The sequence below is a fragment of the Centruroides vittatus genome, unplaced genomic scaffold, assembly GCF_030686945.1.
Source record: "Centruroides vittatus isolate TY-2023 unplaced genomic scaffold, ASM3068694v2 contig_878, whole genome shotgun sequence".
NCBI lineage: Eukaryota > Metazoa > Arthropoda > Arachnida > Scorpiones > Buthidae > Centruroides > Centruroides vittatus.
In genome coordinates this window covers 38,712-65,741 of record NW_027122570.1, presented here as the reverse complement: position 1 = coordinate 65,741, position 27,030 = coordinate 38,712, and the positions used below count along the sequence as shown (strand labels likewise).

General features: G+C 33.4%; 1 protein-coding gene across 6 annotated transcripts in view; it reads left to right on the top strand.

The window, feature by feature from the left end:
- The window catches only part of LOC136983194 (coiled-coil domain-containing protein 177-like), a 90,934-nt gene that overhangs the window by 62,718 nt on the left and 1,186 nt on the right, over positions 1 to 27,030 (top strand). For all 6 annotated transcript variants that reach the window (XM_067279862.1, XM_067279866.1, XM_067279865.1 and 3 more), the window contains exons 10-11: positions 7,991 to 8,099; positions 19,022 to 19,147. In XM_067279862.1, coding sequence (XP_067135963.1) covers positions 7,991 to 8,099; positions 19,022 to 19,147 — 235 coding nt within the window. The remainder of the gene's footprint in view (positions 1 to 7,990; positions 8,100 to 19,021; positions 19,148 to 27,030) is intronic.

The window sequence follows — 27,030 nt, the reverse complement described above, 5'->3', positions numbered from 1 at the left end:
TGGCTTATTTGCTCACACAAATATCACATAATATTTATGTAATTAATTAGCCAAGTTTTAGCCTAATGGATAATCTGACTCTATCATTTAGTTATATTTTTAAATTGAAAATTATATATTTGACTAAAAATTTTACTAATATTAAATTATATTTTAAATAAGACAATTTGCATGTTTTAAAAACCAGTTTACTAATATACTACCCACAGCTGAGTTTAAACTGCTTTCTTTTCACTCATACACTTATCACCATTTATGCACTTTCTCTGAATTTTCCAAAGCAATTGACTCACTTAAAACATCTAATTTCAGCCCAGATCTTATTCCTGCTATTTCTTTTACAAAACTTTAAAACATATGGTAGTAGTCATTTTATCAAAATTATTTTCTAAATTTGCTTAATTCCATTTTTCCCAAAACAGTGGTTTTCTTCCTCAATAATAGCTATTCCAAAAAACGACAAAATCTCCTTTTGACTCATTACCTTGTCATCTGATATGCTAAAAATCTTTGAAATCTATGTTTATCATAAGATCTGTTCCCTAATCATATCAAAATTTTTACCCTTTCAATACTGCAGTCTCTGTACTCATTTGACTTTCACTAATTTGTTTGAAACTGTATTTGTAATCCTCAACAATTTTGGAAAAACCACTCCACCTACATTATCTACATAGACATTTGCCAAGCCTTTGACTCTGTCCTCCCAAATATTCTCTGTATACTCCATGGTAATTTTGACATCAACCCTGTATAAAACTCTTGGCTCAACAATTACTACTTCTCGTGTACATATAAAATTAAATTAGGTGATTTCAAATTCCTTGATTTTGTTTCAACTTGTAGCATACAGCAGGGATTAATCTTGAGTGGTTTTTTCTTTTCTGTCTACATATATCATTTATTTAGTCAACTTAATTCTACTGTTAATAAGTTAATTCACCATAACCCTGATGTCCTCCAATCACACCTACAACTTTTAACAATCCTTTTTGGAAAAATCTAACCTTAAAATTAACACACAAAAAACAGTTGTCATGTGCGTTTCTTTACTGGCCTGCCTTCACTGTCAGTATAAACCAGTCAAATTACATTGACTCTGTAACTAACTTAGGTATAATTTTTGATAATAAACTCACATTTTCAGAACACATTACAGTCTGTATGTAGAAAGAATTGACTTGAGAGCAATGCCACACGTGGTGTCACTTCAGTTAAACCAATCAGCCCATTCCCTAATGATGTCAGCACTTTTCTCTTAATACGTCAGGCAATGTATGGATTTTATTTTATTTTCTCCCACTAGATAGCAGAACAACTTTTTCATTAATTGTGTTAATTTTTTATAGCATGTATTAACTGTAAAGAATCATGCATTTAACAACTACTATAGCAAACTTCCTCATATACCAATGTAACATCTTAGTTATTTAATTCAATCAAAAGCCCAGATAATATCCTAAAGGTGCATTACATAAATGAGGGCTCAAAATTGCCAGGCCTGGACTTTATGTGGGCAATAAATAAGAATGAAATTGTTAGTAAGTCAAAAACCCAAAATAATTAGTATATGTAATACAAAAAATTGTATTTATTAGTTTAAGCTTGAATATGTACAGTAATGAAATAAAGTTTGCAACAAATTGCAAAATATAATAAAGATAATTTATCAAATCCAAAAAACAAATAAGTACAAAACTTTTCCAACAATTGGCAACTTACAAATTAAATTATAACTATCTTAGAATTATCTCTATAAAAACTGACAAGCAAAATATGGGAATATATTGAAAATTCACAAAGAAATCTTACAAATTTACTCAACTGTCACTAAGAACTTCTACACCATCAATGGACCTTTGAAAGCCTTTCATCAATCTCACTTGATCTTTAGCATTACTTTGTTCAATTCTTCATTTCAACTTCTTCAACTTAAAGTGCAGTTGGGATAATGTTACATGCATATGCCCACTTGACCCTATTTACATACTTAATTGTTAACATTTCATTTAGTAATCTTCCTTTTTAATTCATGTCATTGCCCTTACAATTAATTTTATAATTTTTTTGTTGTGCATTTGATGACAATTTGGGACAGGAGACCATTCTTTTAACTTCCTGTGGAAGTCTCTCCCCCAAGATGTCATTTCTGGGTTTGATGACATCATGGTTTGCTGTCAACAGTTGTAGTAAGGTGAGTTAGTTTTTGAATTTTGCCTGGGTGAGGTGCTGTAGTCTATCCTTAATGAAATAAAATTCCCAAAAATAAATAGAATAATGAACTAAAAAATAATCCCCAAACAAAACAGAATGGGTTGGAATTGACTCCTTACATCTCTCCCCCTTTAAAGAAAAAATGAAAACATTTTTTTTTGATCTGAAATACAAGTCCAAATAAAGTATATTCTAACTGCTCTTGGCTCACAATGATTACTAGATCTCAGATACTTAGGCATCTCTTTCTTCTCCTATTTATATATTTACAGGCACTGAGTGGTTGGTCATCTTGAATTTACCATTTTACAGTGGAGAATATTCATTTTTACACAAGTGACATGTTCCAGGTATTAATTTGTATTAACTATTATACATAGCAACTAAGGTTTCAATCCAAAAAGTTTCATCTGTCAGAATCATTTGGCTAATTAGGGGTTTGACAAATGTGACAAATAGTGATGTAATTCTTGATATCTGCTGTCATTCTGGACCAGTAACATCCTTGACAGAGTTTCTTTATTGTCTTTCTTGCACCTAAATGGCTGGCAATTGGGTGATTGTGAAGTTCATTCAGAATGGAGTCTCTTAGTGTTTTTGGTATGATGAGTCTTGGGCTACTCGTATTATCTCTCTCTCTGCATGCCATATCAGAAATCCTGATGTCAGTGAGCACCTGGTGCAGGTTAATAAGTGGTTGGTTAAGGTGCCAAGGTGTATACTGGGGGAAGTTACAACCAGAGTAGTTTCTTGTTGCCTTCTCTGGTGCGCGATGTTACGCGAGGGGAAATGCCTTCCGGGAGGTCTTGTAAGGGAAACTGGCCCCTATTCAGGTGTTACAAACGTGGAGAAAACCCAGAAAACTCCATGTAGCCAGCCCTTTCGAGCATGGCATGAACCTGTGACTGAACTCCCAGTGTTTAGTGACAGAACCACTTGGCCACTGGTGGGCTGTATTATCTAGTCTACAAATATAATACAGGTACCCCTCACTTTACGACCTATCTGCTTAACAACCACTTGCACTTACGACCATGAATAAATTTGAAGTTTGTTGCATAATTTGTATAATTTTACAACTTTTATAACAACAATCCTATAATCCCAACAATCCTATAATTCCTTAACAACAATCCTATATTCCCAGCGCAAGCTCCTTGCTTATCGACCAATTTGTTTAACGACGTAGTCGTCGGAACTGAACTCGGTCGTAAAGTGAGGAGTACCTGTATAATAGATCATTATTCATTGCATAATGTTGTGACTTACCGATTATTTTGGCTGCTGACTTGGGGTCTGTTGATAATTCCCCATTTTCTAAATATTTGTATCTGCCCATTCTGGGTCTTCTCTTTGTTCCTGCATTATGTTGTTGGTGCAAGATATATACATTATGGCTAGTAATTTCTAGTAATTTTGCTGTTAAGTTAAAGTCAGATGTCTTCTTAGTTTCAAGTGGTAATCTTGACAATACATCTAGAAGTTGATTTTCTTTTCTGGATCGGTGTTCTATTGTAAAGTTGAATGGTTGCAGTTGTAAGGTCCATTGCATCAATTGTCTTGATAAATTTTTTGAGGTTTGTAGCCATCTCAAAACTGCATGGTCTATAACAATTCTGAATTGGGTTCCATCTAGATAATCTCAAAATTTTTCAGTTGCCCATAATACTGCTAGGCACTCTAACTCTATCGTGGTATAGTTTCGTTCTGCTAGTTGTAATGTTCTACTGGCATATGCAATGAGACATTCTTGATATAATACAAACCAAGGCCTACACTACTAGCATCTGTATACAGTCTGTATGGTTTGTCTCATTAGGAAACCTGTAAAATAGGAGCATTAATTAATTTACCATTGAGAGTTAGAAATGCATTCTCACAATTGGAGTCCAGTTCCACTTAATTCTTTTCTGTCTGATTTGATATAGTGGCTCAGCAAGTTGGGAATAAAGCAGCTATACCAACTGAACATTTCAAGAAAGGTACTCAACTTTTTGGTGTTTTGTGGTCTAGGAAAGTCATAAACAGCTTGAATTATATCTTGCTCTGTGGCCAGTCCCTCATGGTTGACCCTTTATGCAAGGAATTTGACTTTGTTTCAGCAAAAGTGGCTCTTTGTTAGTTTGATGGTTGGTTCAGCTTTTGCTAATCGTTGAAATACTTCTAAATACGAGAGGTGGCCTGAAAAAGTTGAAGAGAAAATATCATCATCAAAGTAAACCTTTAATTCCACATAGGATCATATTCATGAGTCTTTGGAAAGTTGCAGGTGCATTCTTTAAGCCAAATGGCATTACCAAAACTTCATACAATCTATTCTTAGTTATGAAACTTGTTTTTGGCTGATCCTCTTTTTTTACTGGTATCTGCCAGTACCTGGATGACTGATCCAGAGTAGTTGTGTATTGTGAGCTGTTTAATGCATTCAATAAATCTGAAATGATCAGTAATGGGAATTTGTCAGAAATAGTATTTGTTATTTACCTTTCAGTAGTCTACACAGTCTTCTCTCTGGTCATTTTTTCTTGACCATAACAATAAGGGGATGCACTGTACTTGGCTGTGCTATGCCATCTTTAATCATTTTGGCTATTTGCCATTGCATTTCTCTTTGCTTTACAGGCAAATATCTATAGGGTCGACTTGATACAGGAGGGGCATTCTCCATATTAAGTTGTCCCTTTCTAAAGCAGAAGCCCTGCTATAGAACATCAGTAAAAGCTAAGTTTGCTCATGTTTTGATGAAGCTTTATCAAAACAATAATAGTTTTGAAAGCAAAGCAGAAAAGACATTAATGTTAAATGATGTTGTTTAGTTCACTTTGTATATACTGACCAAAAATTGATGGTAACCATTAACCAGACTTTCCTTAAGCAGAATTAAGTATACACTAAAGCAGTGTTTCTCAAACTTTTTTGTCTGGTGGCACACTGAAATTATTAAACAAAATTCACGGCACCCCTATTATTATTATTAATATTATTATTTTTTTGCTTTTTTACGGTTAGTAAAGATATGAAGGATGAAAAGTCTTTGAAAAAAAATAAAAGTTTTTTAAAGTAAGTAAGTTTGTTTACAAACAACACAAAAACATTCAAAACAAAAGTTATTATTATAAAGGTGATAAAATGAGCTCTCAATTTTTGATGATTTACTAGTGCTAATTGATTCCTTAGCTTTACTACCAGTAACCACTTCTTGATCATTAGAATCTTCACGTTTTCTTTTTTTAATGAAAAAATTATTCATGATATTGAACGACATAATTAACTTCGATATTTTATTATAAAATTTAATTACAAGTTAATAATTTATTTTTTCTTGCTGTAAAGAAGAAAAATATTTGTATATAATGCTTTTTCGTTATTGTCTGAACATATAACAATAATAAAAACAACTACTTACTGCATTCAACGCATTTATATTGCACTTCTACTTGCTGCAGGAACAGAAGAACAGACAACTAGTAACTAGTTCGTTTTTTATCTAGTATTTAAGTGTCGCCAATTACCGAGTCACTGAGACAAGTGGTGACGTAACAAGATTAGTAGAAAAAACCAATATTCATTTTTTATAGTTGTTTTAATTATTTATTTAATTTAATACTTTAATTCCATTATTTTAAGTAATTTTAATTTAATTATTTAAAAATTTCACAGCACCCTTGTGGCGTACTTGTGGCACCCGCTTTGAGAACCACTGCACTAAAGTATAGCATTCCTCGTGGGACATTAAAAACTAGTGATACTAATCAGTTCATGGTAACAGGAATCTACTTTCATTTTTTTTAAATTTTGCCTTTAATAAATTTATAAAAATGATTTGGAAAATGAAAAAGAAGTGTCAAGAAACATAAGTCCCATAAACTTAATAGTAAATTGAAGTAAAAATGGAAATCTTAGCTATGATGAAAGTGACTAGTGACTGTTCTTTAGTCTTTGTTGGATGTTTATTGAACTTGGATGAATTGACTTTGTGTTCAATTGTCAAATTAAAGGAATATAAAAGGCTAAAAAATTTCATCAGTGATTGTTTTAGAAGAGAATTTAGTAATGAAAAGAATAGAGAAATCTTTAAAATTATGGATTAAAGCTCAACATGAAAATATACATCATTAACTATGGTAGGAACACCACTATGATCCTGATATTTCATCTCAGGATCATAGTGGTGTTCAGGATTCATTGCTAGTCACATTTCTCTGGAGAAAGGCATTGCCTGCATTGTAGTGAGCTAAGAGTTGTTGACTAATTTCCTTTTGCTGGTCTTTCATTTCATCAGTAAGCTGTTGGAATACCCAATGTGCACAAACTTTCCTGTATTGAAGCACATCCCAGAGAATGTGATGCACCCTTTCCCATGAAATCCCCAAAGTCTCTGCAATGTATGTCTGCCTGCATCATTGATTCATACAAACCAATTCATCAACATGATCCACCTGCTTGTTGCCACATGCAGACAGTGATCATCCACTGTATGCTTGATCCTCCAGACTTGTTTCAGCAGATTCTTGTCTTTCACAGTCCTTGACCACTTCCTAACTATACTGACATCAACACACACATCTCTCTGTACATGGCACTCAAATGTTGATGGATGTCAATCAGAGCTACATTCTCTGCAGGAAGAAATTCAATAACAACTCATTGCTTTAATTGCATGTAAGTGTAGGTTGCCATTTTCAAATCTGCAGTGCACAAACACGATGTTGCTGAGAATCACCACTAGGTAGATGTGTGTATCAAGAATCAAAATAAATCCCAAACTACTTTTGACACAATTTGCCCCTTATCATAAGATATGACCTTGAAGGCATTACTTTTTCAATACACCCACATAGATATTGAAAAATGTTTTCCATTATTTCTTAATAAAAAAATTATGACTTCTTTCTAGTCATCTAAATATTCCCAACCAATTTCTTCAAATGACACTAAACCTCTGGAAAAAATATTTACTTGTTAATCTATGATTTTAATACAATATTAAACATTACAAACTCTATGTTTTACTAAAAGACATTTAATGAGGCATTAAAGGATATATTTGTAAGTAATAATGCAATAAATAACTATATAGAATTCCCTATTAGTAATTGTATTTTTATTAATATGCAGTAGACAGCAATAAAAATATATAGATATTTATTACTAAAATATTACTGTATAAAAACAGAGCAACAATGAAATAAGTAAACAAGGTAATATGCTTAATGTAGTGAATTATAAGAATAAGATCATAAGATTTCAATGAGAATTTGTGATTAAAATCACTAAACTGCACATATGTGTAGAAAACAGATACAATGCTACTAAAACAAACAACTAACATATGTTGGGAATGGAGTCATTCACTAATTCCAACTTTCAATGTAGTAACTTTGAAGAAATTTGTAATACTGGGATTATTTGATTCAGATATTGTAATGTTTATTAAACAACAATTATTTATTGTAGCTGAAATTCAGATGCAGAAAGATTGGATCCCTGTATATGGCTGTATTTCAATGGAAAAATTATAAATTGTTTATATGATTAAATTTCTGATTACTTTGATTTATTGTAAATTAAAGAAAATTTAACATTTATATTTTTATACTAACATTTATTGTATTATATACTTTACTTTTCTATATTATGTTTTTAGAAAAAACAAATATGTTTGCTAAAGTACTCTTACAGTTTTTAATAATTAATGATAACAAAATAATAAAACTTTTATTATTATTAATGATAAAGAAAATGAAAATTTACTTTTAATGTTTTTTTTAATAAGACTTGAAGCAGAAAAAGAAGCAAAACTGAATGAAATGATTTCCAAATTAAAAGATAAAGATGAAAGAAGTAAAGCATTTATTCAAGAAAAAGTTTCTGCTATTGAACAGGTTAAGTATATCTTGATTATTTGAGATTCAGCATAATTATGAAGTACAACAGCACATAATATACTTTTAACATTCCTCTCAGATATATTTTTAATGAGTAATCACAGAGAAATTTTGATGATAAAATTGTTTTTGTAGCATATTTTATAGTCAGTTTTTATTGGAAAAGTTTTGAAAATATCATCATCATATTATTTCATCCTTTAAATTTAAGTTATGTAACTGTTAAGAACAGGTTGAATTAGATGATTTAATAAATATTTTGACATATAGGTATCCCTCATACAACATGGTTTGAAAATTGGGGATACCCCCATACAACACAGCTTCCAGTTTCACTATAATATGGTTTTGGAAATCCTCTGTACAAAATTTTACAATTTTTAAATGTAATAAACTTCGCTGTTCAATATTTTTTTCATTCAAGTAAGCATGTGTGTTGTCTCAAATTTACCCACAGATTTCAGAATATTGAAATTTTCAATTTATTCTGTTGCTTTCATCAGGTTTTCTTTAATGAAAACTGATAGTAGAATGTTTTCTTATTTGTCCTAGTTTTTCTATCAACCAGCTGTCAATGCAATTGCTTTGAGATTTTAGCTCTTAAGACTGTCACTATGTTTTGTTTTTATAGGCTAATCTTTGTATTTAGTAAAGTTTATTTAAACATTTTTAGGTAAGAGTTATTAAACTTTTTTTTAACTGTAAGTAATCATTCATAAAAACAACAAATGAAATACAGCAATATCTTGGTACTGTACTTGAACTGTTCCCAACTGAAACAATTCCATATGTGACCTGCTAGAACAAATTATTGATTAATAACATATTTTTGTTTTTGTCATCCCTAGAAAATTATGATAAAAATTAAAAAATGAACATATTACTGATATTTCTGATCAAGATCAACAAAAAAGCTCAGAAGATGATACTTTGAAAAAAGAAAACACCCTTGTTTAACTAAAATTAACAGTACTTTTAACTGTGCTTGTTAGTTATGTGAGGTTAACCAAGGGTAGGAGATGGAGGATGATTCCTATCTTCTCTACCTCTTAACGGCACAAGACCTTGAGGTCCGACCTCGGTTGTCGAAAGGATGATTAAGGCTCGAGCGGTCAATGATTAGTTACGGATTTGGGATCGTAAGATCCGGTTTACGTCAGGAACTGACACCAATCTATCAAACTTCTCGCGGATAGATACGCGTTTTTCGGAAGCATAAGATGCCGATGATGAGGGTAATGGAGGAAGAAACGCACACTCTTCTAATATTAAACAAAATACCCGTTTATTTTGTGATTAATAGGGAATACATCAATTAACGTATTTGGAAGTATTTATATCATCAAATCGAATTATTAAACCGCGTCTCGAGTGATCGGAGAGAGAGAGTTTACAAAACATCGCGAGCAGGATAAATACCTTAGTGATCCGGAGATTTGTGATCCTGAGATTTGCACAAAGTCCGAGGAACGAGAGTTCGCTTGAAAATAAGAGTCAATGGACTGTAGATAGATGAAATGGACGGCTTCAACGGCGGGAGATGATAATCCACGGCACACACACACTTGACAGTTGTCGAAACTCTTTTTCTCTCTCCCTCTCTGCGTTCGTTTTTCCTTTTATTTCGGGATCTTGGGTTCGAGATTTTGTGAAGTACGTCAAGGGTGGAAGTCCCTTTTGACCAATGGTGAATTACATGATATAATTATTTTTCAACAGTTAACTCATCTTCTACAAGGAAGTATTACCGTGGGAACGATAGTTTATGATTAATTTTTACGAGAAAATTTGTCGGTGTTTTTCCGTTTTTTGTTTCTGTGTTTGATTTAACCCTAACTGTCGAAAATCGGTTGGCAAATAAAATAAAAATTCGTTATTCTTATATTCGAACCTTCACATCACCGCGGACTTTCAAAAATCAAGCTTACTCCTGACGAGCAAGCTGGATTTTTATGAAACGGATGAGTTAACGAAGTTGTTCCGGCTCTCTCTCTCTCTTTTATATATATTGTACCGCGTTACAGTATTATTTCCCGTTGTGTCGGAAGTTATTGACACGTCGCGATAACGTTGTTGACAATTCGTTGTTAATTACTCTCTCTCTCTCTTTTCTCTTTATTTAATAACTCTTTATTTAATTTCTTTATTTAATTTAACACATTTAATGTCTCTTTTTTTTTAATAACACGTTTTTGACATGTTTAGTGACGCGCTTAGCGTGATATTTGTTTGTAAGAAATTACGATTTAAAGCGGTAAAATATAGTTTATTATTATGCAAAATTTTCAAAATTAAACAAGGTTATTGGGTAAAGTTAAATTTATTGAGTTCCCTCTTCGTTTACTTGGGATCCCCTTTTTGTGATTTTGGGAAGTTGGCCATTATTTCCTTCTTTAATTGGGCTGGCCTTTCGTTTAGGAATTCGACTTCGTTTAGGAAGTGGGAGGACCCAAGGTCGATCCTCTACTGGGCCTCGACTCCTCAAGGCGTAAGATGTAGTTGGTTGTTCCTCGATAGAGGGTGTAATCTCTGTTTCTTGTTCTTCCTCAGATTCGGATTCAGATGAAGACTCGAGTTGAGATTGTGCCATTTCTGCAAAGATAAATTCGTCCCATGGATCAATGGTGGAAGGGGGTTCTTCCGAAAGGGAAGGTTGTTGGATAGTCGTGGTAGTCGAAGGTTGGTTTACAAGTTCTTTCTGGTCGAATTCTTGTCGAGCAATAACATGTTTGAGACGATTGGCGTGCACTTGAATTTGTTTCTTTGTATCTATATTTTCGATGATAAAATTGACGGGACTCAATTCAGTTACAATTCGAAATGGTCCTGACCACCTAGGTGCTAATTTACGTTTTAATCCAATAGGTATGGTAACCTCGTCGAGAAATACTCGGTCGCCTACATGATATGTGGGTATTTTGTGAGTTTGTCGATGGTGTATTTGTCTTTCTTGAGCAGCTTGCTCGGCATGTTTCTGTGCTACCTGATGAGCTTCAGCCATTCGGCATCTAAGTTCTGATGCGTAGTTGTCGGTGACGTCATATTTCGTTCGAGTGGGGCTGGTTACAAGGTCAAAGGGATAGGTTGGATCTCTCCCATATAATAAAAAAAAAGGACTGTCGTTGGTAGATGCATGAATGGTTGTGTTATAGGCAAAAAGGGCATAGGGGATCCATTCATCCCAGTTTCGCTGATCCTTAGCGACGTAATGGGCGAGGATGTCGATTAAGGTTTTATTGAATCTTTCTACTACTCCATTGCATGCAGGGTGATATGCTGTAGTGAGAAGTCGTTTGATTTGTAACAATTCGCACACCTCTTTAAACATTTTAGATATCAAATTAGGTGCTCGATCAGTAAGTAGTTGAACGGGAGTTGAGTGTCTTAAGACGATATGAGTAACGAAAGCCTTGGCTATAGTCTGGCTTCGGGTATCTGCTAAAGGTATAGCTTCGGCATAACGGCTGAAATGGTCTATAAAGACGAGTATATATTTGTTCCCTTTGGTAGTAATAGGTAAAGGACCTATGATATCCATAGCAGTTCGTTCAAATAATCGTGTTAAAGGAGGAAATAATTGTAATTCCGCCTCTTGTCGCTTGTCCTTTCTTTTTTGTATAGCGCAACGTTGACAGCTTTGACAATAAATTTTGATATCTTGTTTCATAGTAGGCCAGTAAAACAATGACTGGAGTTTTTGTTGCATCTTCTGAGATCCTAAATGACCTCCTATAGGTGTATCGTGATGGATACGTAGAATGTAAGGGATCAGTATAGATGGGATGACTAATTGATTTACGAATCTTCCTTGTGGGGAAGGAAATTCATGATATAACACTCCTTCTTCGTCGAGGAAATAGCGTTGTATGTCTTTTGCGTCATCTCCGTCTTCTAGACGTTGAATAATAAGTTTCCATTTCTCCTCTCGTCTTTGGAATTCCCCGATTTGTGATTTTGAATAAATGGGGTCAACATCGTTGACTGTAGAAATATGTCGGACAGGGATTCTGCTTAACGCGTCTGCGTTTTTATGACAACTTCCTGCCTTATGTTTAATATCGAAATTAAATTCTTGTAAGAAAATGATCCATCGGGCTATTCGCGAGTTTGTTGAAGAGTCCTTGTTGCTAATTAACCATCTCAATGGTCGATGATCTGTAATTATTGTGAACTTTCTCCCATATAGGTATGGTTTGAAGTATTTTGTAGCCCAAACTACAGCTAAGCACTCTTTCTCAGTTGTGCTGTAATTCTTTTCGGGTTTTCGGAGTATCCTACTAATATAGGCTATAGGTTTTTCTCCTTTTTCATCCTCCTGGGATAAAACTGCTCCTATCGCTTCGTTCGAAGCATCTGTCGAAAGTATAAATGGAGTCGCAAAATCAGGAGATTTTAAAAGCGGAGCTGAAGTGACTATTTCCTTTAGCCTTTCGAAACTACGTTCCTGTTCTTCTCCCCATTGAAACTTGGTATCCTTCTTCAGTAGATCAGTCAGTGGTTTTGCTATTTTAGCGTATGAATCGATATGTCGTCTATAATATCCCGTTAATCCTAGGAAAGACTTAATGTCGTGTACATTTGTTGGCCGGGGAAACTGTAAAACGCATTTGATTTTATCTGGATCTGGTCTGATCCCTTCCTCCGAGACGTCGTGTCCGAGGAATTTTATCTGTCGCTGAAGGAAGTGACATTTTTTTGGTTTTAGTTTTAGTCCTGCATCTGCGAGTCTTTGGAAAATCTGTTCTAGACGAATCAAGTGAGTTTGGAAGTCTGGACTGAAGGTCAGTATGTCATCCATATAGACCAGACAAATTTTTCCTTTCAGACCGTGTAGTATAAAATCGGCAGCCCGTTGCCAAGACGCGGGGGCTCCGGAAAGTCCCATTGCCATACGATTCCATTGGTAATGACCGTCCGGTGTTGAGAATGCGGATTTTTCCTTGTCTCGTAACCCCAACTGCCAGAAACCAGACAGGGTATCCATGGTAGAAAAGTATTTCGCTTGCCCGATTAGGCTAAGTGCTTCTTGCACGAGTGGTAAGGGATAAGGATCTGTCTTTGTTATTTTATTTAATTTCCTATAGTCTACAACGAGACGCCATGTTTGATCACGTTTTTTCACCAGGAGAGCGGGAGCAGACCAAGGTGATTTCGAATGTTCAATGATACCTTGGTCTAAAAGTCCGTCGATGATTTTATTCATTTGTTCCCGTTGAGCATAAGGGATTCGATAAGGTGGCTGATATATGGGTGTAGCGTCTCCGGTGCGTATTTCGTGTTCCACGATCGGGCAGTATCCCAAATCATAGTCGTTGACGGCAAATACATGTTTATATTTATATAATAAGTCTAATAAAGGTTTCTTTTTGTCCTTTCCTATGTTGGACCAATCGAATAACTGTCCAAATTCTTGCTTGTTTAGAATTGAGGTAGAGGGTTGGGCGTTAGTGATTGGGTTGATGTTCGGAGGTTCTGTTTCTTCTACTGCCTCATGGAAAGTTCCAATGCAGTCCCCTTTTGATAATTTTTTTGGTTGAGTAGATAAGTTCGCTATTCGAACTGGGACTTGACCGTCCCTTGTCGTTTTAACTACAGAATCGACTCCCACTACATCTTCTCGATTGTTTATTTCTGTTTCTATAATTCCTATTTCACCCTTCCGTTTTATTCCGGAGATCCTTGCTGTGACAAAAATCTCTGATCTGGGAGGAATATTACAATCTGTCAATAATAATACTTGTCGGATTAGTCCCTCCTTGATGGGGTTCGTTGAAACGAGAGGTGTTGTTTTCTCATTTTGTGTGGGTGATGTAGAAACAACTTGGATTGGTTTACCTCTGCGATTTCGTTTTTCGCGTTTCCGGTTTGGCGTTATCCTTTCTACTCCTGCCTTCCGGAAATCGATTTCCTCTCCTCCTCGAAATAATAGTTTTTTCCGTGCCAAATCTATAGTGAGGCCTTGAGCTTTGATTATGTCTCGTCCCAACAGGCCATCGAACGGATAAGGTATTTGATCTTCTACCACGTAACATAAGTACGAAAAATGCAAGGGTCCTATTAAGAAGCGGAATTCCATGGCTCCATATGTTCTGATTCCGTGTCCTGTGACGCTTTGAAATAATACCTTTCTTTCCCTCTGTTCGAATTTGTGTTTAGTCGCTCGTTGAGCGAAGGATCGAGACAAAAGGGTTACCGTGGAACCTGTATCTATGGCCAGTCGAGCCGGGTAGTCATTGATAGAACAACATAAGCTAGGTTCAAAGTTTTTGGCCACTATTCCTACTCCTACTCGAGGTTTACATTCTCTGTGCCTACCGTTGCTGTTTGTAGTTTGTGAATTCGTCCGGGAGGAGAATGAGGAACCTTGTCCAACATTCCTGCAGTTTCCGCCATTTCTTCGCCAGCTCATTTTGTTAATTCTCCCTTGCGGTAGGGGTCGAGATTGAGATGGAGTCTGTCGTGACTGAAATTGGGTTGTTTGTTCGCTTGAGCTATTGTGGTCTTCCCGTCGGGTTTGTTGCCTTCCGCCTCGTGTACCTCCACCATAAAAATTGGGTCGAACATAACCGCGTCCTTCTGATGGGGATGAGTAATGTTGTCTCCCTCTATTCGCCGATTGTATTCCTCTCCGCCGCCGATTTTCCTCCTTGTATTTTAGTTCATTCAATTGTTTTTGTAAATGCGCTATCGTTGCGGTTAGATTGCTATTTGTGTGTTCCGGATTATTAATCGTTCTAATTATTCCTCGAGGGGTTTCTGTTAATTGGAGCACCGTCTCTTCCCAAATGGCCGCTTTGACTGCATTTTGAAATGTTTCAGGATTTTTAGACATTACGGTACGTTTTATTTTGTCATTAAGACCGTTTACAAATTGGACGAGTAGTCTCTCGTCTCGTTCTTTAGCCTGACATCGCTTGATTATTTCCGTTTCCCGCGCGTCGGCCCCTGTCTGTTCGAGTATCGTTTCTGAAACTAGGCTTTGCAGCCGAACCGCGTATGTTTGTACATCCTCATCGCGTTTTTGTATACATGCATAGAATTTTTGCAGTCTAAGTGCATATGGCTCCTTTTCAAATCTCCGCGTCATCTGCTGTTTGAACTCATCATACGTGTCGATCGCTCGCATTCGCTCATCTTTCCACGCGAAATCTCTTGCTATGCCTGTCAGTTTTAGCTTCGCAACTCCGAGACATTGCGCTTTTGTCCATCCTGTCAGTTTTGCTATTTCATCTAGTGAGTCAAAGAAGTCCCTTATACGCAACCCTGATGTGTCTCCTGAAAATGTGGGAGTTAGGGGAATCATTCCCGACATTCCGGAGAATGCGCTTCCTCCTGGATTACCGTCTCCAGTTGTCTCCATTCTCGATTCTTAGAAACGCCGGAAAAGATGTATGGGGGTGAGATGTCGGAACGAATCGAAACAGATCCCACTTCTGACCAACCAGTGTGAGGTTAACCGAGGGTAGGAGATGGAGGATGATTCCTATCTTCTCTACCTCTTAACGGCACAAGACCTTGAGGTCCGACCTCGGTTGTCGAAAGGATGATTAAGGCTCGAGCGGTCAATGATTAGTTACGGATTTGGGATCGTAAGATCCGGTTTACGTCAGGAACTGACACCAATCTATCAAACTTCTCGCGGATAGATACGCGTTTTTCGGAAGCATAAGATGCCGATGATGAGGGTAATGGAGGAAGAAACGCACACTCTTCTAATATTAAACAAAATACCCGTTTATTTTGTGATTAATAGGGAATACATCAATTAACGTATTTGGAAGTATTTATATCATCAAATCGAATTATTAAACCGCGTCTCGAGTGATCGGAGAGAGAGAGTTTACAAAACATCGCGAGCAGGATAAATACCTTAGTGATCCGGAGATTTGTGATCCTGAGATTTGCACAAAGTCCGAGGAACGAGAGTTCGCTTGAAAATAAGAGTCAATGGACTGTAGATAGATGAAATGGACGGCTTCAACGGCGGGAGATGATAATCCACGGCACACACACACTTGACAGTTGTCGAAACTCTTTCTCTCTCTCTCTCGCGTCATCTTCGTTCGTTTTTCCTTTTATTTCGGGATCTTGGGTTCGAGATTTTGTGAAGTACGTCAAGGGTGGAAGTCCCTTTTGACCAATGGTGAATTACATGATATAATTATTTTTCAACAGTTAACTCATCTTCTACAAGGAAGTATTACCGTGGGAACGATAGTTTATGATTAATTTTTACGAGAAAATTTGTCGGTGTTTTTCCGTTTTTTGTTTCTGTGTTTGATTTAACCCTAACTGTCGAAAATCGGTTGGCAAATAAAATAAAAATTCGTTATTCTTATATTCGAACCTTCACAGTTAATTATTGATTGGAAATAAAGTATTGATTGCTTTAATAAACATATTTCTCTTAGTAATGAAAAAAGAATAGTATACTTTTGTTAACTTCTGGAACACTATGTTTTGCATTAGTCCTTTGTTTTGCATTAGTCCTTTGTTTTGCATAGCAAGGATTTGCATAACACGGCACGTTTTCAGAACATATCTATCATGTTATATGAGGGATATTGATACTTTTAAAAACCAAATCAGAAATTTTTAATAACGATGTTTATAGAGAATCAAGAATCAAATTGATGTTTGAATCTTGAAAATAAAAATATTGTATGTAGATGAAAAAAATATGTATACATACTTGCCAACCTCAGTGTTTTGTGCTGACTAGCAGCATTTTGTATGTTCTGTCAGTGGTCAGGCCACTTTTCCCTTTTGCCAGCATTTTTAAAGAATTTGTTAATATCAAATTCTTAGATGGCACAGACATGAGAACTTGAATGTCATGGAGAAATTTTGTAACACAGCATTTGCAAAACTTTAAAGTGTAATAATATATACTGATGAGGATTAGAAGATCAAAATGCATTTATGAGAAAAATAAAGAAAACAACTTTACTCCTTCACTGACCTTCCTCAGTTCTGTAACTGAGGAAAGTCAGTGAAACTGATTGAAAACATTCTTAATTTGTATTAAATTTGCTGGATTTATAAAGGTGCAAGTTTTTTATGAATTATTCTATAGAAACCTGTATGCTATAAGATCATATATTATGCTGTATGTGTGTATGACAAAGCTGACAGAAACTGTATATACTGTAAGTACAAAAAGAGGTAAATTATGCATGCTCATTAGCACTTCACTTGACTTCATAATTTGTTAAAAGATTTGTCCATTTTGGTTTGTTTTGATGCCACTTCTCTGCCTATTGAATACAACAACCACTTGATATTAGTAATGTCATGTACAGCCTGTTTGTTTATGCTGAAACTCATCAGGAATGTCTTCATGACTTGGAAAGACCCAATGGCCTTGCTAAATTTCGGCACTACACTTGGACCAGTGTCAGAATGTTCACTAGGTGGCTCCTCCTCAATCATATCAGCCTGCTGAATCTCTTTGCACAATTCTTCAATTTTATATATCCCAGATGTAACTACACAGCACTAATCTTATAATGTAACAACTGCATCATCCATCATTGAACTGTATAATTTGTTATATATTTTGTCTACCAGGACTTAGCTTATTAATAAGATGTATTGCACTGGTGTTATGGCTTTAGCAATCGAGGAAAACCTTATTCAGAGAAAACAAACAATCTTTATTGATCACCTTGTATTATACCTGTATAATACAACATGATCAATAAAGATTGTTTTCTCTGAATAGTGTTTTCCTTGATTGCTATTGATTGCTAAAGCCATAACACCAGTGCAATACATCCTATTATTAAGCTAAGTCCTCGTAGACAAAATATATAACAAATTGAAAATAAGGACATAGAGGCATATAAATTAATTGAACTCTACAAATTCCCAGAAACACTCAAATATTAACTAAACATTAAAGTTTACAATAGATGGACATAGGAAAAATCTATTATTCTAAGTTACGGATCAGCTAAAGAAGGTAAAATTACATTGATTTGGCAGGATGTGGGAAAAATCCGTTATTCTGAAAAATCAGTTGTTCTGCAATAAGTTAAAATGAAATTGTATTGTATAAATAATTATCTAAACTTCATCAGTCTTCAGATAAAAAGAGATGTTTGATTTAATTTTGAAGTCTTGAAATATATAGTTAGGTATGCATTCTTTTACTATCTTCATTTAAAATTTTTCAAATTGACTGTATAAACAAATTAAATAAAAATTAATTCACAGCTCCTGTATGCTCTATTCAAAAGCAAACATTAAGCATTAACATAGAGTTCATGAAATCACAAATAACATTATTACTGGAAGGGAGACCAGTTAACTCAACACACTTGTATCTTGGAACATACTATTAACTCAATCTGTCTTCTGTTCAAGATATCAAATAACTATCTCAGCATTTCAGTATAACTTATAACTTCATCACCATGCCCTAACATTAGTTTAACTGCTTAAATTACTTCAAAGTTCTTAGGTGCTCCCAATTTCAATTAATCTGATTCTATAAAGCTTGCCTTCATCCTGCGGAAACTCATTTTGAGGGTTGCCAAACTAGAGTTGAGTTGAAAAATTACTTTTAAATGCTGAATCCTCTGCTTCTCCTAAATTAGCCATCTTCATCATTTTCAATCAAACTCTCCAATTCATCTGTCTTGAGAAACTTCCTTCTTGAATCTTCATCATGTTTCACACTATTTGTTTCAAAACATTGTATGTTCAAAATCAAAATTGTTCAGTTCATCAGTTAGCACAGAATATTAACATATATAATAATAATAATTTATAATTATATATTAAATTAAAAAAAAAAATTTTAGGAATGACTAATCAAATATAAACTTCTAAAAATACATAATTTTGAATAATATATTATTAATAAATAATAGAAAAATATATGTTTTTGTTAATTAATTTATTTTAATTTCTAGGCTAGAGCATCTGCACACGCAGCTTCTGATTTAAGAGAACTACTACGACAAAAACTCGATAAGGATAGTTTTGTAAAAAAGGCTCAACAAGTATTCTTAGAATCAAGATTAGAAAACTTGCCTTATGTAAAACATCAATTTTCTCTTTATGATTAAATTTTACTAATATTAATTTTTTTTAAATGTAAATATAGTATTTAATCAGTAATTCTTTTTCACTGGAAATTTGAATGAGAAAAGTTACTGATGAAAATAAGGATTTCATAATAAGTTATGAAAACAATTAGCTTCAACAGGGCATTACTATTTATTTAAAGTGTATAATAACAAATGAGACATGTAACAAATGCATATTTAAATATCTTAATTTATTGCTTAAATATGAATTTGTGATCTACTTTAACAATCCTATTATTTATTTTATTAATGAGCTATAAATTTTTTGTTTTAACATTCATAATATAAACCATTTTATAAACACCTTTTTGGCTACTAAGATATACTTTTATTTAGCAAAAAAGGTGTTTATAGAATGATTTTGAATTACTCTGCTGAGGTTGATTTAGTTTATTCATAATATAATTACACACTAAATTATATTTATTGTTTATAAATAATAAATATAATGTAGGGAATAATATTTAAACATTGTTTATAATTTTAGATTTTAGTAACTGTTTTTTTTTTTTTTTTTGGAAATATTAAATGAAGAGAGGAAGCTGTTTACAGCCTTTACTTTGTAATAATAATATGAAGGTACCACTTTAAATGTATATTTTAACAATTTTTAAAATTTTTAATCTGAAGAGAGGTTACATTAAAATGAACTCAGTATTATTAAAGATACTGTGGATCTGCACCAATATACAAGGTTTGTCTGATAACTATCCGTTCTTATGCTAAAAAAAATATCTATCCTAGAACAATAGTGACTTAGTTTCCTTCAAAGTACAAGCCTTGGAGAGTCCTTATCTTAACATAACATTTCTTTGACTTTTTGAAGCAATTGACAAACTCAGCTTTTGGAATAGCCAGTAGCTATTTTCTTATGTTCTCCTTGATATGCTCTACATCTTCAAATATCTTCCCCTTCAATGACCATTTTGATTTTGGGAACAGCCAGAAATTACAGGAAGTCATTGTCAGGGTTTTACAAAAGCTGACCGACTTGTTTGATGTGTTTTGCCAAAAATTGTTGGATCAGGTGAGATGAGTGGGAAGGCATGATGCATAAAGTTGTTAATTACCACTTTTCCAGAGATGAGGCAGTTTTCTCCTCACTCCATCTCTCAATCTCGAAATTCCCAGATAGTATTCCTTGTTCACTGTCCAACCTCAAGGAACATGTTCATGATGAACAGCACTTTTGTGGTCAAAGAAAATAGGTGAGCATTGTCTTGACATTGCTCTAATATATACAGTGGTGGCCAATTGTTTAGGACCAAACATGATTGTGGCAAAAATCATTGATTAAACATTTAAAAAAAAAACTGGAAATAAATAAGCAATTATGCAAAAATCAATTGTTTGTATTTGTATAAGACATTTGTAGAACATGAAGTAATTTGCATATTTGCTGCAGAAAAATTGAGTTGTTTAGCAATACACCCACACACATCTGGTCATTAGTTCAGAACCAGTCACAATAAATCCTTCAAACAAAGTAAGTACATTCCAGAAACTTACTAAAACATATCAAAACATTAAAATGTAATGAAAGTAATAAATTCTTTCCTTTGCCCATCTTAAAGCAGAAAATATATGAGTCCTGAACTTCATCAAAAAATTCTTAGTAGTAAAAACATCAGTTAAGCCAAAATTGCAACAACATTGGGGTGCAGCAAAACATTATGTATTTGTGCAGTGAAGCTATGGGAAGAAACTGGATGTCTTTTTGGATCGGCCTAAACCTGGAAGACAGAAAAACCACCAAATGCACAGATCGTAGAATTCACAGAATAGCAAAAAAAATCACACATTAACATCAACTGATCTCAAATTTAAAATGATAAAATGTGGGATGCCTGAACTTAGTACCTGTATCATTAGGCATCAATTAAATGAATTTAATCTATTTGGGTGAGTTGCTAGGAAGAAATCACTCATATCACTGAAAAATAGACAAGCTCGTCTGAAGTTTGCTCGTGAACACTTGACTTGGACAAGTCAAAACTGGTGGAGTGTGCTGTGGTTGGATGAAACAAAGATAAATCTGTTTGGGAGTGATGGTCACAAATACATAAGCTGAGGAATTTTGTCCTAATTGTATTCAACCCACTGTAAAGTTTGGAGGTGGAAATGCAATGATGTGGGGATGTTTTTCTTCGTATGGAATTGGACCCATTCACCTCATAAATGGGATAATGGACCAATTTCAATATAAACAAACTCTGGAAGATGTCATTTGATGATGACAATTTGCCTCTGAGTGGATTTTCCAACAAGACAATGATCCAAAGCACACCAGTAGTCTTGTCAAAAAATGGTTTCAGGACAACCATCTTAGGGTAATGGAATGGCCAGTCCAATCACCAGATTTAAACCCTATATAAATGTTATGGGTGATGTAAAATCTGCTTTGAAACATAAAAAATACTGGAATAGAAACAAGCTATTTGTGGCAATTCAAGAAGCTTTGAAAAACATCTCAGCTGAGCATTTGCAACAATTGGTGGACTCCATGCCCCGCCGTTTCTTATCTGTGATAAAAAATTTTGGTTATCCATAAATATTAGTTTTTTTCCATAATTTTGTTATTGGTCCTAAACATTTGTCCAGGGACAAATTGAACTTGTTGCACATCATCCATTGCTTGAGTAAAAGTAATGTTTTGCTTATGAAATAAATGTTATAATTTTATCAAATGAAAACAAAGTTAATATTTTTCCTGAATTAGTTTCATTTGTTTGGTCTTAGATTCCACACAACTCAGTGAACGTGTGGCGAAACGTGTTTTACTTGTAATTCAAACATCAAACGTGTACTTCTGCTTGCTGTACAAGTTTAACATTTGAACTTCGGCTGCAACCTCTCTAATATTTCTCTTCTTAAGTGTTGTGACTAAAGCATTAAAAAGCCTGTAATTGGTGACAAAATATTTTATTTTATCTTCAATTACAAAATGTACTTTAAAATATTGTGATCAAAGATATTCCATCTTATAGTTTTTGGATTTTTTTGGAACTAATAGCATTGTTTTTTAACAGCTGCAGAATTTTATTTTTGTTCAATCTGTTGTAATTCTGGTTTTTCCCTTTGCCATCTGACAAAAGTTATTTGACTGTTACATGAACTCTACTTTGTTTTTTCTGCTTCATCAGCAAGGTTGTTTGTATGGTTGAAGATCACTAAATGCAGTCTAAAGTTTTTTTTGTACTGTAGAGTGTCAGTTTATTCAAAAACTGATTTTTATCTCTTTTTCTTCATTTTATTCCATTTCTTCTTCATGAAAGATAAGTTATATATTTGGTTCTACAAGCAGCTAGCCATAATTGCTTAGTAAGTTTCATGTCAACTATGTTAATTCTTCAATTTATTATATAATCTTTGCATGAAGTAAGCTTCATAATATAAATTTTCAATTTCTAGAGAGTTTCACTATATGTTTGGATAGGTAGGCCTGTTGGGTATTCTATTATCTTATTTCTGATTGTTTAGTAAAAATAATTTTAGAACTGTTTCATGAGTCACTCACAGGTAATTAAGCACCTTGGAAACCTCATGTCCACATTATTCTTTATCTTTTGCAGATTGTAACAAAGTCAATGTGTAGCTGTCGAGAAAGGGTATGCATCCATAGTAAAATATACTACTGAACAATAATGCAAATTATCATTATATATTTCATGTGGGGTTTGTCAAACATTTTCTTCATTGTCTACCATTTTTGTTTTTATTTTTTGTGATGGAAAAATGTGTTATGATTTTAAGCTAAAGTATCGCATATATAGAGAGTAGATTATTACAGTTTTGTTGTTTGAATTAGAGAAAAGACATTGGCTAGAAACACCAAACTTAAATAGATTATTCAATTTTGAGGATTCTGTTCATTTGAACATTTAATGTTAAGTTCAATCTGTTTTCTTTTTGTTTGGTGTTGTAAAATTAGTTATTTAACTTAAAGCATAAACAAGCTTTTAATTAAGAAGAATATGGTAGGATAGAAGAACTAAGGTAAAAGCCCGAAACCTGATATGTATATCACGAAATGATCACCTAAATAATCAGGCTATAACTCCACTAATTTTAATAATTAATACAAAGTGATTTGCTACTAGAGGTATTATTAAAATTATAATTATTAATTTAGTTAAGAGATGGTACCTAATGTCTACCTCTAATTATAGCTCAATTATTTAGGTGAGAGTAACAGCTTTGGATGATCTAGACCAGGGGTGGCCAACTTTTATGTACATAAGATCTACCTTTTATCTTAAAAATGTGTCACGATCGACGTGTTGTCATAGTCATAGTCTAAGTGGGGTGGGGAGGTGTGAAATACATACTATGTTTATACACTGTGTTTCAGTATGTGCACTCCCGCAAGCTATGGGTAGATAAGCAAAATATATGTTAATAAGTGATTTAAAAAATAGTTTTGAAGTTTTTGAGATATAGGCTCATAAAGAAAATAAATTTCCAGACCCAACTTCTGATATTTGCAGCTACAAGTTCATTCTGTACAGGTGGTACCTAAAAAAAATTGATTTTTGGACATGTTTTTAAGATAGATTTTTAGTAACTTAAAATATAATTCCCTTTTTTTTTATCAATTGCAATGTATAAGTTGTGATACTATTTGTTCGTAAACTTGAAAAAGTTGTTATAAAACTGCACAGTACAGCTGATAATTTGATTAATAAGATTTTACTTTTCCGATTTCTTTTTGGGCCAGGAAAATTTATCATGGAAGAATGATATAAGATTTTTAGACTTATTTTTTGCTAATCTATCAATAGCTTGTCAGAGTGCACCTTGTACTGGAACACCCTGTATATCTACCTACATAAAAAGTAACATAATTGTATAACGGGCCAAAAAACTCATGTCCAGTGGAATTAAAACATGAGTAATTATTAACAATATTTATTAATTCAAATTAGCTACTGATGAAGACAGATTTAGAATTTATTTTATTACGTTACATTAATGGGAGGACTGAGTTTGCACATCTCTTACCAAGGAAACATAATTAGGTGTATATCCTGACAAAGATGATGATAATGAGTCTTCAGTATGGGAATCAGTCAGGACAGAATGTTGTTTAGTCTTCATTAACTTTAAGTATGAAAATGCCAATTTACACAGGCATGAAGATCCGAAACAAGAATTAATATATTTGCTACATTTGGTGATACTGGGATATTTTTCTCGGTTGATGTACTTCCAAAAATCCAAAAATATAGAGGTCTGTTGCCAAAAATGCTCACTTATCAAGTAAATAGATAGGTAAGAAAAGCCACAATTTAATTTAAAACATAAAGAAAAGGTACTTACATTTTAAACAGAAGAAAAATTGAAACTCAACGTTGTCACTGTGGATAAATAATATTGATTAATAATAATAATATTGTTAATACTAAAGAAAAGAAGTACCATATGACAGTACCAAATATTCAAGCTAAATGGCTGTGTTTTCTATGAGTCGAGTCATAACTGCATGCATATTGTTGCTTTTGCGCATTACATTCACGCATTGCGTTCAGTTACAAGTGTAACACATTAAGTCAAGACATCGCAAGCAATTGACCAAAATTGGCTCTGCAATCGACTTGTTGGCCACCCCTGATCTAGACTAGTCTGCTATACAAAAACAAAAAAGTTCAGCATGAATCAGTTGATTTTATGGTATAGAAACATGCATGTGAACAGTTCATCTCAAAATCATTTTTGTTTACTATAAAGTAATAATTTTGAAAGTGACAAAATTTTAAAGTTATATAGTTATGGAGCAAAACTCAGCTATTCTAGACCTTTATTGCAGCTCCCATATACCAGATCCCATATTCCTAATGTATACATTAGGGAGTATGGGTCTGGTCTACATGTGCAAATGCATGTACACACACACACGCACAATATATGTTATATATAAAATGTGTGTCATATTTTTGATCCATGATATATTGTGCCTATCATGACAAGATTTGGCCACCCCTGATACATATAAATTCAATTCTCCACAGATTAAAGAACAAAGCTGTGTTGTGCATAGAATTATTTGGAAATATCACATAACCTTTTGATGCATTTATGATGTGTTAAAATTTCTTTATATAGTTTTATTTAGTATCAATATAAATTAAGTTTTCAGAATTGTTTTATAATACTACAATCTTCAGTCCAGCAGAAAATCTAATAAAAAACATTAATATATTCAGCTATAATAATTTAGAATTTATAATAATAACTAAATAGTCAAACAGCCAGATTCCTTTCTCAGGCTATTAAGGCTAAATAATTATTAACAATTTTGCAGGAGGCAGGTTGCCATCTCTTGTTAAATATCATAATTATAAACAAACTAATTTTAAAATATTCTGAAGAGAATATTAGCTCAGAGCAGGACTCAAACTTACAACTCCTGCTTACTATGCAACACGGGTAATCAGATAAATGAATCTAGCTGTTCATTATATATTTGAAGTAATTGTCTGTATTTATAATAAACACAACTAGCCTGTAAAGATTTGATTTTTCTTTGTTTGGCACTAATAATTATGATTTTTTAAAATTATAATTCATTCTTATGGCATTGTTTCATAACTTGTAGTATTTTAAATCAAGAATAAGGAAATTGCTTGAAGTTTACATTACAATTTATGACAAAACTTGTCATGAAATGCATGTTTCTAAAAAAGCTGAATATTACAAGTTTTTAAAATAATTCAAAATAACTAAAAAAATGAATTATGTTATAATAACAGTTATATTTTAAGCAATTCTAAATAGGAATTCAATCATATACAAGCTTTATAATTTTCTCTTTAGGAATTGCAGGCAACTCCTGTATAACACAGAGCAAAATAGTGTTTTAGAAGTACTTTGAGCTTTTGTGTGGGGAAAACTCTTATGTTATGCTATTATGGTGAAGGAGATTTGGTAGAAATGTATTGGAAATAAATCAGTTTGGTAGATGATAGTGCAGGTGAAAAATTCTGAAGTTACAAATTTTACACAAAAAAGCATACTTGAAAGAAAAAATTAACCAAGCAACCAGTCTTATTTTTTAACGCCTTTGACTGAAAACAGCAAAGTTTAAAAAGGAGTTTCAAAAATACTTAGCTGTATATCATAAAATTTACAAAAATCTATTAAGAAAAAAAAGCAAACAAACCCAGATTTCTGATTTTTTTAGAAAGCAGAAGAAAGTTTACAAGGCAAAGATATTCTGCAACAAAGAAAATGTTCTTTGTTGCATTGTATTTAGCTGCAAGAAAGGGGAAGAAAATTAGGCAAATATACATTATCTGATGTACAGTACATTATATGTATCATGGTTTGTAAGGTATTTGTTCAGTTATTTCTATTTTTAATAGAAATTAAGTTTCTGATAACCCCAATAAAATGATAGCTTTTGGAACATAGTTATAAAAATAATTTCTGGTACTGGTTTTTAATCTCACATTACACAAGATTTTTATAGGAACTGCAGTTATACAAGGGTTATCTGTATATCTTATTAAAAATATTTTCTAATAATGTAATTTAAAGTTTATATACATTGTAGTTAAATAATGTACTGTACAGGGTCTTTTAAAAGAAAATTACAATAATTTAAAATGGTAGCAATGTTAATTATTATTTGAGAATGTTGGAAAAATGTTTAAATGTACATTACAACGTCCAAGTTTCACATTTGTCTATTACAGTTTCTCAATGCATGTACTGTACCTTGTGTCCCACTGCACACATCCAATTGAAACTCAAATTCTTCCTAGATTACATGGCATATGTGTTGTCACTACTCACAGCAGTCAGATGTTGCATGTCTGCATATTGAATCACTC